This window comes from Oncorhynchus mykiss, chromosome Y, assembly GCF_013265735.2.
Source record: "Oncorhynchus mykiss isolate Arlee chromosome Y, USDA_OmykA_1.1, whole genome shotgun sequence".
NCBI lineage: Eukaryota > Metazoa > Chordata > Actinopteri > Salmoniformes > Salmonidae > Oncorhynchus > Oncorhynchus mykiss.
This window is the reverse complement of record NC_048593.1, coordinates 30,616,941-30,629,717: the sequence shown is the minus strand read 5'-3', so window position 1 is coordinate 30,629,717 and position 12,777 is coordinate 30,616,941. Positions and strand designations below refer to the sequence as shown.

Sequence of the window (12,777 nt, the reverse complement as noted above, 5' to 3'; positions counted from 1 at the left end):
TCAATATTAATGCAGTAATAAAAATAAAGTGAGGTAAAACAAAAACACAGGAGAAATAGAAATAAGAACACGAGGTAAATTAGCTATATACAGGGTCAGTTCCAGGGTCAGTAAGCTATATACAGGGTCAGTTCCACGGTCAGTAAGCTATACACAGGGCCAGTTCCAGGGTCAGTTGCTATGTACACGGTCAGTAGCTGTATACAGGGTCAGTTCTAATACTATATTTACAATGTGCATGGATACTGGAGTGATGGAGGTAGATATGTATAGGGGTAAGGTGACTAGACATTAGGATATATGATGAACAGAGTAGCAGCTTCGTAAATTCAGATTATATGTGAGTGTGTGTAGAGTGAGTATAAAATGTGTGTGTGTGTGATCAAGTGAAGTGTGTGTGTGTGTGTGTGTTGGCGTGTCAGTGTGCGTGAGTCAAATCAAATTTTATTGGTCACCTACACATGGTTAGAAGATGTTATTGCGATTGTAGTGAAATGCTTGTGCTTTTAGATCTGACAGTGCAGCAGTATCTAACAGGTCATATCTAACAAATTCCACAACAAAACCTAATACACACAGTCTAGTAAAGTAATGGGATAAGAATATATAAGTATAAAATATATAGATGAGCAGTGACAGAGCGGCTAAGATGCAATAGATAGAATAGATAGTGTATTATACAGTATATACATATGAGATAAGTAATGCCAGATATGTAAACATTCTTAAGTGTGTAGAATCCTGTGAGTGTGCATAGAGGCAGTGCAAAAATAAAACTAGATAGATAGTCCGTATATAACTAGACTCAGTCCGTATAGCCATTTTGTTAGCTATTTAGCAGTCTTATGGCTTTGGGATAGAAGCTGTTCAGGATGTCTCGTTTCAGACTTTATGCACTGGTGCCACTTGCTTTGCTGAAGCAGAGAGAACAGTCTATGGCTTGGGTGGTTGGAGTCTTTAACAATTTTCCGGGGCTTCGTTTCACACACTGATTTATAAAGGTCCTGGATGGCAGAAAGCTCTGCCACAGTGATCTACTGGGCTGTCCTCACCACCCTCTGTAGTGCCATGCAATCGAGGGCGGTGCTGTTGCCGTACCAAAGCAGTGATGCAGCAGGTAAAGATAGTGCAGCCAAACATTTTTTCAACCTCCTGAGGGGGAAGAGGCGCTGCTCGCGCCTTTTCCACGACGGTGTGTAGACCATTTTAAGTCCTTAGTGATTTGGACCCCAAGGAACTTGAAGATCTCGACCCGCTTCACTGCAGCCCAGCTGATATGGATGGGGGCGTGTTCCTGTAGTCCACAGAAGAAGAGCTGGTGTGTGTGTTAATGTGTGTTAGCTGGAGATTATTATAGAGAGGGGTCTGTGTGTTTGCCTTCAGTGATTCCACTCGTGTCTAAATATAGCCTCTGCCCGTGGTGCAGATTTCACGCTTAGAAGGAATGGCAAAGGTGCACTGCCCAGAAGACCCATGGAAGTTCACTGGGAATTTCAGGTGTTTATCCTTGCCACTATGCAAAGTCCTTTACAGTTAATTTCATCCTTGCGTCAAGGACACTGATAAAATCTGAAATTATATTCAGCGGTTTGTGCTATTTTAACATTCATAAACATTTTCCCATCTGTCTTCCTCAACCAATGTCCATAAGATTGTTTGACCTTATGTTAACCAGTGAAAGACCAGGCCATAGGACAAATTAGTTTAGGCTGTACGATCTGATCTTCAAATGACATAATATTAATGAAACATTAGACCTACAGTGATCAACAAGAAATTAAATGGAAGTGGATTATTTTTCTATGGCGGCGTAAGGAGAACCAACACCCTCATGTCCTGATTTTCCTGGCATCCGAGGGAAAACAATTCACTTCAGTGAAAAAAAAGAAACATGTAATAAACTGTCTGGAAAGCATATTGTGCAGGAAGACTTTGCATTTGGCGGCAGAATCAGCTCATGCAAACATTGATCTCTACTCCCTGAGGAATGTAGCTGGCTGGCCCTAACCCATCATGGCTGCTCCGTATCTCTATTTTCAGTTCTCTGTCCACTGCTCCCAGTTCCCTTGACACCACTGTTTTACCTTGTTACAATGAGGCTGGACACTACAGTCCAATTTGACACTATTGTTTTATCTTGTTACAATGAGGCTGGACACTACAGTCCAATTTGACACTATTGTTTTATCTTGTTACAATGAGGCTGGACACTACAGTCCAATTTGACTTGTGTGATAATCACCCTGGCTTGGCAACCAGAAAAGTAGAGTTTCCAACCTAGTGGCCCATACCATAGCAGGGGGGGTTGTAACTAGTCTAACTACACATTCATTTTAGTCTCATTACTTTCAAGAGAGCGAGCCGGCCAGGAAATCTCTTTTTTTGGGGGGGGCTTTATGGGTTTTTAACTGTTTTAGCCTTGTTTCATCAAAAGCATCTTACTCTAATCTTACATTATTGTTCTTTAGTGAATGGGCTTTGTGTGTACATGGCAGGTACAGCAATGCCATACGACGTCCCCAGTCCACTGTGATAGACAGCTAAACACAACAGCACCACATTTCTCCTAGTTTGGCCTGTTTGATTAGGTTTGATTGTCCAATGTTTTCAAAAACACTCCAACACTCATTAAGCCTACATGTTTTGTGCCCCCTGCGTATCAATTCAGTACGAGTGAGAAGAGCGCACCCTCAAAAACCCAATATAAATGTGATTTGATTATGCAATACTCAGGATTTATTTACACAATAGGCTAGTAATAATGCTTGAATGGTTTGTCTACAATTCAGAGTCCTTGCTCTCCCTCCCAGAGAGTGTTTTCTGATGAATCATACCTCTGCTTTCACAAAATGGCCACAATGAACCTTTGCTACAGAAATAGACATTTGACAAGTAAGACTTTCTTCAAGGGGCAGTGCGGTTAAAAATTTGATTTTCAATATTTTTTGGTGATATTTCCACACTATGAGGTCGAAATAACACTCTGAAACTGTGAAAATTATGATACTGCCCTGTTTGTCTTAGCTGTTTCAAAACAATGTCTGGATTTTCAGCCTGCTCAGGTGGGATGAAACTTTTGGTCCACATCATGACATCACAATGTGATCTGATTTGTAATAGACCAATGACTGTTCATCTGGTTAAGGGGGTGGGCTCTAGTCCAGCATATTTGCCAATCAGGGCTGTGTAAAATACTGTATCTTCACATTTGTTTCCTAACAACAAAGAAGCTCAGGAAAATAAATGATAATGAAAATACCTCTGACATATTTTTTAAATAAACAGTTATTTCAAATCAAATTTTATTGGTCACATGCACATATTTAGCAGATGTTGTTGCGGGTGTAGCGAAATGCTTGTGTTTCTAGCGCCAACAGTGCAGTAGTATCTAACAATTCACAACAATACACACAAATCCAAAAGTAAAACAATTGAATGAATAAATAAATAAATATTAGGATGAGCAATGTCGGATTGTCATTGACTAAAATACAGTATATACATATGACATGAGTAACGCATTATGTAAACATTATTAAAGTGACCAGTGATTCCATGTATATGTATATAGGGCGGCAGCCTCTAAAGGTGCAGGGTTCAGTAACCGGGTGGAAGCCGGCTAGTGATGGCTATTTAACAGATGTCCTTGAGATAGAAGCTGTTTTTCAGTCTCTCGGCCCCAGCTTTGATGCACCTGTACTGACCTCGTCTTCTGGATGATAGCGAGGTGAACAGGCCATGGCTCGGGTGGTTGATTTCCTTGATGATATTGTTGGCCTTCCTGTGTCATCGGGTGCTGTAGGTGTCCTGGAGGGCAAGCAGTGTGCCCCCGGTGATGCGTTGGACAAAGTGCACCACCCTCTGGAGAGCCCTGTGGTTGCGGGCAGTGCAGTTGCCATACCAGGCGGTGATACAGACCGACAGAATGCTCTCAATTGTGCATCTGTAAAAGTTTAGGGTTTTAGGTGCCAAGCCACATTTCTTCAGCCTCCTAAGGTTGAAGAGGCACTGTTGCGTCTTCACCACACTGTCTGTGTGAGTTGGCCATTTCAGATTGTCCGTGACGTGTCGCCGAGGAACTTAAAGCTTTTCGCCTTCTCCACTGCGGTCCTGTCGATGTGGAAAGGGGCTTGCCTCCCTCTGCTGTTTCCTAAAGTCCACGATCAGCTCCTTTGTTTTGTTGCCGTTGAGGGAGAGGTTATTTTCCTGGCACCACTCCGCCAGGGCCCTAACCTTCTAGACATACAGTGATGATTTAAAAAAAAATACAATTACTAAGACTGCATGGGGCCTTTAATCTATGTAGGCTAAATGGAATGGATATCGGCTTATGCAGGTGTATGTGTTCAGGTGGAGGAGACTTGAGAGGATTGGTATTTTATTAGTGTTGGGAATAAGTCTCTAATAGAATTGGCCTTTGCCTTTTTACGAATAAGAAGTGCATTTTCTCAAACACATGGATTGCTGTCTGCCGCTGAGACAGTCAGTGGAGAATAGATGCTGCTGTGTGTTTGGTGTGGCTCCTCTTCATACGCTGCATTCACCCCAAGGTTTATTTCTGTTCCAGACAGCTCAGATAGGATGGCATTACGGCAGCTCCCAGTAGCATTAGCATATCTTTCTTCCTGACTTTTTAAATTATGAAATAGAAAATCTGCCGACAATACTGCTGGATAAATAAATGCTGGAGATCTTAAGCGTTTCTCAGTAAAGCACATTTGGTGCAGGATGTGGTGACTCATATTGCGTGAATGGAACTCTATTCTCCTTCATATCAGAAATGTCAGTTTTCTTGGCATAATCTCTCAAACTATCCCATCAGTGGATGCTCACAAACTGCAGATCACCTGCACTCATATTAATGTAGGAGGAGAGGATACCAGAGGGTTGCATGAGCATTATCAATCAAAGGGTTTTTTAGCTGCTGTGTCGACTTAACAGTTGAGTGCCATCTGTTTGCAGTTAAAATGCACCCTGTCTTTAATAAAAATGCCCGCTGCTTATATTACATCATGGCTACTTTTGTCTCGTTGAAAATTCTGACATCAAAGCTAGTATTATTATACACCTAACATTTTCTGTAAATTAATCTGTTGTTTTTGCTCTTTATTCAAGTGCTTGGCGCTTTATTTGCAAATGGGTATAAACACTAACGGGCACAGCAACCATTTTATTATTTTCTAGAAAGCAGCGTCCCGATTTCAAAAGTCAATGGGGGGGGAGTAGAAAGACACCTTTCTGTTTGATCTGGTCACTTCCTCAAAGCTTAATCCAGAGGCGAGCGTCGTGTCCAACAAAGTTCAAAGTGATGTTGGGTAGTCAAAGATGGGGATGTGCTAAGGTCAGTCCCTCAGTGTATCTCATTCACAGGGAGAAGAAGTCTGGCACAGAATGAAATCACGTCACAGCTGCCCCTCAAACCAGTAGCCTATTGGAACACACTGTAGTATATCATTATGAATTATTGAAAACATTTATGTTAATTCTCTATTTTAGGGATTGTGCTGTTCGTTTCTTTTACCTGTCTGAAACAATGTCCTGGTTTTATAAAAAGACACAGTAGAGGAGTTCATGAGGTGAATTAGGATTTCCCCGATGTGCTGCAAGGGGTCTTTTCACCTCCTTTGGGGTACTGTTGGCCAGGTAGCAAATATGGTATCATCCTGTGTTGGTGTTGGAGGGGAAACCTGGGTCAAACTATAACATTGTAAAACATGACTTGCTGCGAATGAGTGGCTTTGTTGGATCAGAATGCTGCATAGCATCTAGTCATTGAATTGTACTGAACCAGTTCCCTGGGGGAGGGGGGGTATTATCTTTTGTTGTTGTTTGATGTGTTTTTGTGCAGTATGCTTCTTTTAATTATTTAATTGTTTTGTCAGTAAAGGCATTATCTTTATTTTGTTATTCTTAATTCCAATGATTGTCACACAAACAGGAAGTGGAGAAATGGCCTACTAAACAGTGTCCGTTTGATGAATGAGTAGCTGTCAATGGGTTTTATTTCCTCATTGTAGGGTGGAGATAGAGGAACAGAGTGTTGTCAAACCATCTATCTTTAGTTTTAATCCAATACATCCCCACTTTTATAAATGAATCCCTCAAACAGATGTGTGAATGAGAGGAAATAGAGACAGTCTGCTGCTCTTAAGATGCATGTTTTCATTATAGTCATCTTCCAATTTACAAAAGCAATTAAGATGCATCGCACACCTAACCCCCATCCAATTTGGCCAATTCTAATTAATTATTCCCTGATGTATTTCTGATAAATGGTTCAGTCCCCATTCTATAAAGCAGACCCAGGTTTTGAATGGGTTGGGAGTGACTGAGTAATTTTTATTTATATATATATATATATATATCTCTAGATAGATAGACCGATCTCTAGATGGATAGATAGATAGATCTCTGGATAGATAGATAGATCACTTTTGTATATTATCTATATCTATCTACCTCACTTGCTTTGGCAATGTTAACACATGTTTCCCATGCCAATAAAGCCCCTTGAATTGAATTGAATAGATCTCTGGATATCTAGATAGATCTCTGGATAGATAGATGGATCTCTAGATGGATAGATGGATCTCTAGATGGATAGATGGATCTCTAGATGGATAGATAGTTCTTAAGGTTGGTGGTATTTTTTGATTTAGCCGTTGCTGACCCCATACTTACATCTTTATCACAAATAAGACTCCTTGCTTTCCCTGGTGCCAATTCCATGTAGTAGTCCCACACTGGTGCTCTGCTTTTCTCTGCCATCTGTAAAACACACACACAGCTCTGAAGTGACAATGATACTGAAGAGTCTGCTTAGGAGACAAATACTCTCAACTGTTTGAATAAAAATAGAGTTTAAGTTACCTGTGATGAATGTTGAAAACAAATTTCTATATGCAGGTAATCCTATTTTAATAATGGACATGGTAAGAATTGACTACCAAAGTGCGAGTCATAATTCCCATGACACCTAGCTAAATCTGAAAAGTGGTTCTTTCATTTATTCCATAGGATATTTTTAGATTCACTTAAAATAAGGTCTGTGTTTCGTGTAGGCTTACACCACCGTGCCAATTTTATAACTGTGTAGATATCCATAGGAAAAGGTAACTGATCAATATTGGCTAAATATAAGCGAAGATAAAAAAAATTGTAGAGTGGATTTATGAAAATATTTTGACAAACGTTACCTTATCATAGCGAGATTTACATGGGTATCAAAACGCCGAAGCGGTTTAAACCTGCACCCTAACCTGCACCCTAACCGGCACGAAACACAGACCTTATTTGAAGTAGATCAAGACATTCTCTATGGAAGACATGAATGGTAAAATAACGAAGGAACCCCTTTCAAGTTCAGCCAAGTTATTACAGCGCATCAACTATTTCTCTCTAAACCATATACCTTTGACTATTACGAGCCTGCTGCTGCCTACCACCCCTCAGTCAGACTGCTCTATCAAATATCAAATCATAGACTTCACTATAATATAAACACAGAAATATGAAACTATCACCTCGAAAACAAAATGTTTATTCCGTTCCGTATTTTATCTAACGGGTGGCATCCATGAGTCTAAATATTCCTGTTACATTGCACAACCTTCAATGTTAGGTCATAATTACGTAAAATTCTGGCAAATTAGTTCATAAAGAGCCAGGTGGCCCAAACTGTTGCATATACCCTGACTCTGCGTGCGATGAACGCAAGAGAAGTGACACAATTTAACCTGGTTAATATTGCCTGCTAACCTGGATTTCTTTTAGCTAAATATGCAGGTTTAAAAATATATACTTGTGTATTGATTTTAAGAAAGGCATTGATGTTTATGGTTAAGTACACATTGGAGCAACGACAGTCGTTGATTGATTGTTTTTTTATAAGACACGTTTAATGCTAGCTAGCAGCTTACCTTGGCTTACTGCATTCGCGTAACAGGCAGGCTCCTCGTGAGGCAGGTGGTTAGAGCGTTGGACTAGTTAACTGTACGGTTACAAGATTGGATCCTCCGAGCTGACAAGGTAAAAATCTGTCGTTCTGCCTCGTTCCTAGGCCGTCATTTGAAAATAATAATGTGTTCTTAACTGACTTGCCTAGTTAAATAAAGATTAAATAAAGGTCAGGTCAGGAGGAACTGGGACATTTTCAGCTTCCAGTAATTGTGTACAGATCCTCTAACATGGGGCTGTGCATTATCATGCTGAAACATGAGGTAATGACGGTGGATGAAGGGCACAACCATGGGCCCCAGGACCTTGTCACGGTATCACTGTGTATTCAAATTGCCATAGATTAAAAAGCAATTGTGTTCATTGTCCGTAGCTTATGCCTGCCCATACCATAACCCCACCGCCACCATGGGGCACTGTTCACAACATTGACATCAGCAAATAGCTTTCCCACATGACACCATACACGCTGTCTGCCATCTGCCCGGCACAGTTGAAATTGGGATTAATCCATGAAGAGTGCACTTCTCCATCGTGCTAGTAACTGACTTCAGGTGAGCATTGGCCCACTGAAGTCGGTTACGACGCCGAACTGCGGTTAGGTCGAGCCCTAGTGAGGACGTGGAGCACGCAGATGAGCTTCCCTGAGACGGTTTCTGACAGTTTGCAGAAATTCTTTGGTTGTGCAAACCCACAATTTCATCAGCTGTCCAGGTTGCTGGTCTCAGACGATCGTGCAGGTGAAGAATCCTGATGTGGAGGTCCTATGGCATGGTTACACGTGGTCTGCAGTTCTGAGGCTGGTTGGACATGCTGCCAAATTCTATAAAATGTCATTGGAGGCAGCTTATTGTAGAGAAATTAACATTTAATTCTCAGCCAATTGCACGCTCCCTCAAAACAACATCTTTGGCATTGTGTTGTGTGACACAACTGCACATTTTTATAGTGGCCTCTTATTGTCCCCAGCACAAGGTGCACCTGTGTAATGTGGAGGCGAAAGAAACGCACACCTGTTTAGGCGAGGTACACCTGTGTAATGATCATCAACTTCTTGATATGCCACACCTGTCAGGTGGATGGCAAAGGAGAAATGCTCACTCAAACAAATTTGTTCACTAAATTTGTTTGTGTATGGAACATTTCTTGGATCTATTTCAGCTCATGAAACATGAGACCAACATGTTGCGTTTTATATATTTATTTATTTTTACCCTCTTTTTCTCCCCAATTTCATGGTATCCAATTGTTAGTAGTTACTATCTTGTCTCATCGCTACAACTCCCGTACGGACTCGGGAGAGGCAAAGGTCGAGAGCCATGCGTCCTCTGAAACACAACCCAAACAAGCCGCACTGCTTCTTAACACAGCGCGCATCCAACCCGGAAGCCAGCCGCACCACTGTGTCGGAGGAAACACAGTACACCTGGCGACCTGGTCAGTGTGCACTGCGCCCGTCCCGCCACAGGAGTCGCTAGTGTGCGATGAGACAAGGATATCCCTGCCAGCCAAACCCTCCCTAACCTGGACGACGCTAGGCCAATTGTGCGCCGCCCCACAGGCCTCCCGGTCGCGGTCAGCTGCGACAGAGCCTGGACTCAAACCCAGTCTCTGGTGGCACAGCTAGTGCCTTAGACCACTGCACCACCCGGGAGGCCGCGTTTTATATTTCTGTTCAGTGTATATATGTGTGTATATATATATATATATATGAACTTAAACCAGGTAGAAAGTGTCGAAATTATTAAAATGAACAAATTAATAAATAATTTAAATCTCTCAACAAGTTTTCTTTAATCACAGTATTTTCTATATCACATTATAATCACATTATTCATCAATAATATGGGCAAAATTGTGTTATTGACAATAAAAGAGGTGGGAATGTTGTTCCCTTCTCATAGAATTGTTACATTTACTGTCAATATAGCATAAAAAAAATATCCAGATATATTTTGCTGATTTATTTTTCTAGGCAATTTCGGTCCCGAGGCAAAACTTGTTCACAAAAATTGGCTTAGTCTGTACATTTTTATTTTGTGCATGTGTGTGTTTTTCACTATAAATCTGCTGCTCGTGGATGAAACGTCAGATGCCATTTGTGTTTGTTCCTCCCACCGACAGCAAGAAACACAGTTTTTATGACTGGGGTCCCCAATTACATTCAGTCATGGGCCGATTCTTCCTTGAGCGGATGATATGGGGGCCGGAACATAGTTATACATCATTTGTACAAATCAAATTGACCACAATAATCCCAAACTGTTATATAGTATTTGACAAAACAGAATAGTTTCAAACCTTGATTAAATTGGGATATAATCACATATGCCCCTCTAGTTATGCCTAAGAATACTTGAACAGATTTCCTCAATTAAAATCACTTAACTAATTTCCTGGTGATTTGTACAGTGTTTTATGTCTAAGAACGAACATTATTATTATTTTTGTTCAGAAAACTTGGGAGGCCAAATAACATCATCCTGCTCTAGATGTTGTTTTCTTTGTTTTTCGTTCCGGCAGCCACCAGCACTCCTTTGTGGTATGGACAACCCACTCTCTCCTTGCTGCTTCTCCGACTTACCACCTGACAGGGTAAATGTACCAGTACCCTGCCTGTGCTGTGTGTCAGTGTGTTTGTTGTCACTCCTCAAGCCATGAATCCTCAGCATCTAGTGGTGGTGGTTTTGACCCTGAATTCCTGCAAGCTAGAGCCCACTAGGCCATCCACCCTCACCTCCCTGTAGAAACATACCTGATAGTATTAACTGACCCCCTGATTGTCTTATCCAGTTCCATTCATTAGAGACTCCTGGATGATCATCGTATCATGTGTTTAAAATAACTTGTATAGAATGTGTTGTAAATAAATATGGACTGGTTGTCCTTAGTTATGGTGGTAGCCCTAGATCTATAAATAGATCTCCCTTCGTGTGAATTACATTTTTCTTTGTTAGTTTTATATATTTTTGCACTACCATGGTTTTTACATTCCGTGTGAGGAGAATGAGATTTGCGATTATTCTTCCCAGCCCCTGTCTGATTATTCTTCCCAGCCCCTCTCGGTCTGATTATTCTTCCCAGCCTCTGTCTGATTATTCTTCCCAGCCCCTCTCGGTCTGATTATTCTTCCCAGCCTCTGTCTGATTATTCTTCCCAGCCCCTCTCGGTCTGATTATTCTTCCCAGCCCCTCTCGGTCTGATTATTCTTCCCAGCCTCTGTCTGATTATTCTTCCCAGCCCCGGTCTGATTATTCTTCCCAGCCTCTGTCTGATTATTCTTCCCAGCCCCTGTCTGATTATTCTTCCCAGCCCCTCTCGGTCTGATTATTCTTCCCAGCCTCTGTCTGATTATTCTTCCCAGCCCCTCTCGGTCTGATTATTCTTCCCAGCCTCTGTCTGATTATTCTTCCCAGCCCCTCTCGGTCTGATTATTCTTCCCAGCCCCTCTCGGTCTGATTATTCTTCCCAGCCTCTGTCTGATTATTCTTCCCAGCCCCTCTCGGTCTGATTATTCTTCCCAGCCTCTGTCTGATTATTCTTCCCAGCCCCTCTCGGTCTGATTATTCTTCCCAGCCTCTGTCTGATTATTCTTCCCAGCCCCTCTCGGTCTGATTATTCTTCCCAGCCCCTCTCGGTCTGATTATTCTTCCCAGCCCCTCTCGGTCTGATTATTCTTCCCAGCCCCTCTCGGTCTGATTATTCTTCCCAGCCCCTCTCTGTCTGATTATTCTTCCCAGCCCCTGTCTGATTATTCTTCCCAGCCTCTGTCTGATTATTCTTCCCAGCCCCTCTCTGTCTGATTATTCTTCCCAGCCTCTCTCTGTCTGATTATTCTTCCCAGACCCTCTCTGTCTGATTATTCTTCCCAGCCCCTCTCGGTCTGATTATTCTTCCCAGCCCCTCTCGGTCTGATTATTCTTCCCAGCCCCTCTCTGTCTGATTATTCTTCCCAGACCCTCTCTGTCTGATTATTCTTCCCAGCCCCTCTCTGTCTGATTATTCTTCCCAGACCCTCTCTGTCTGATTATTCTTCCCAGACCCTCTCTGTCTGATTATTCTTCCCAGACCCTCTGTCTGATTATTCTTCCCAGCCTCTCGGTCTGATTATTCTTCCCAGCCTCTCTCTGTCTGATTATTCTTCCCAGCCTCTCGGTCTGATTATTCTTCCCAGCCTCTCTCTGTCTGATTATTCTTCACAGCCCCTCTCTGTCTGATTATTCTTCCCAGCCTCTCTCTGTTTTATTATTCTTCACAGCCCCTCTGTCTGATTATTCTTCACAGCCTCTCTGTCTGATTATTCTTCCCAGCCCCTCTCTGTCTGATTATTCTTCCCAGCCTCTCGGTCTGATTATTCTTCCCAGCCTCTCTCTGTTTGATTATTCTTCCCAGCCCCTCTCTGTCTGATTATTCTTCCCAGCCTCTCGGTCTGATTATTCTTCCCAGCCTCTCTCTGTTTGATTATTCTTCCCAGCCCCTCTCGGTCTGATTATTCTTCCCAGCCTCTCGGTCTGATTATTCTTCCCAGCCTCTCTCTGTCTGATTATTCTTCCCAGCCCCTCTCTGTCTGATTATTCTTCACAGCCCCTCTGTCTGATTATTCTTCACAGCCCCTCTCTGTCTGATTATTCTTCACAGCCCCTCTCTGTCTGATTATTCTTCCCAGACCCTCTCTGTCTGATTATTCTTCCCAGCCTCTCTCTGTTTGATTATTCTTCACAGCCCCTCTCTGTCTGATTGTTCTTCACAGCCCCTCTCTGTCTGATTGTCCTTCACAGACCCTCTGTCTGATTGTTCTTCACAGCCCCTCTGTCTGATTAT

At 42.2% G+C, this 12,777-nt stretch overlaps 1 protein-coding gene across 9 annotated transcripts in view; it reads left to right on the top strand.

Annotated features, from left to right (window-relative positions):
- Positions 1 to 12,777, top strand: part of klhl13 (kelch-like family member 13) — a 76,056-nt gene that overhangs the window by 21,731 nt on the left and 41,548 nt on the right. For 4 of the 9 annotated variants that reach the window (XM_036968350.1, XM_021591280.2, XM_021591279.2 and 1 more), the window contains one exon: positions 10,480 to 10,551. The exons of the other annotated variants lie outside the window; for them this stretch is intronic. In XM_036968350.1, coding sequence (XP_036824245.1) covers positions 10,480 to 10,551 — 72 coding nt within the window. The remainder of the gene's footprint in view (positions 1 to 10,479; positions 10,552 to 12,777) is intronic. 9 annotated transcript variants of the gene reach the window in all.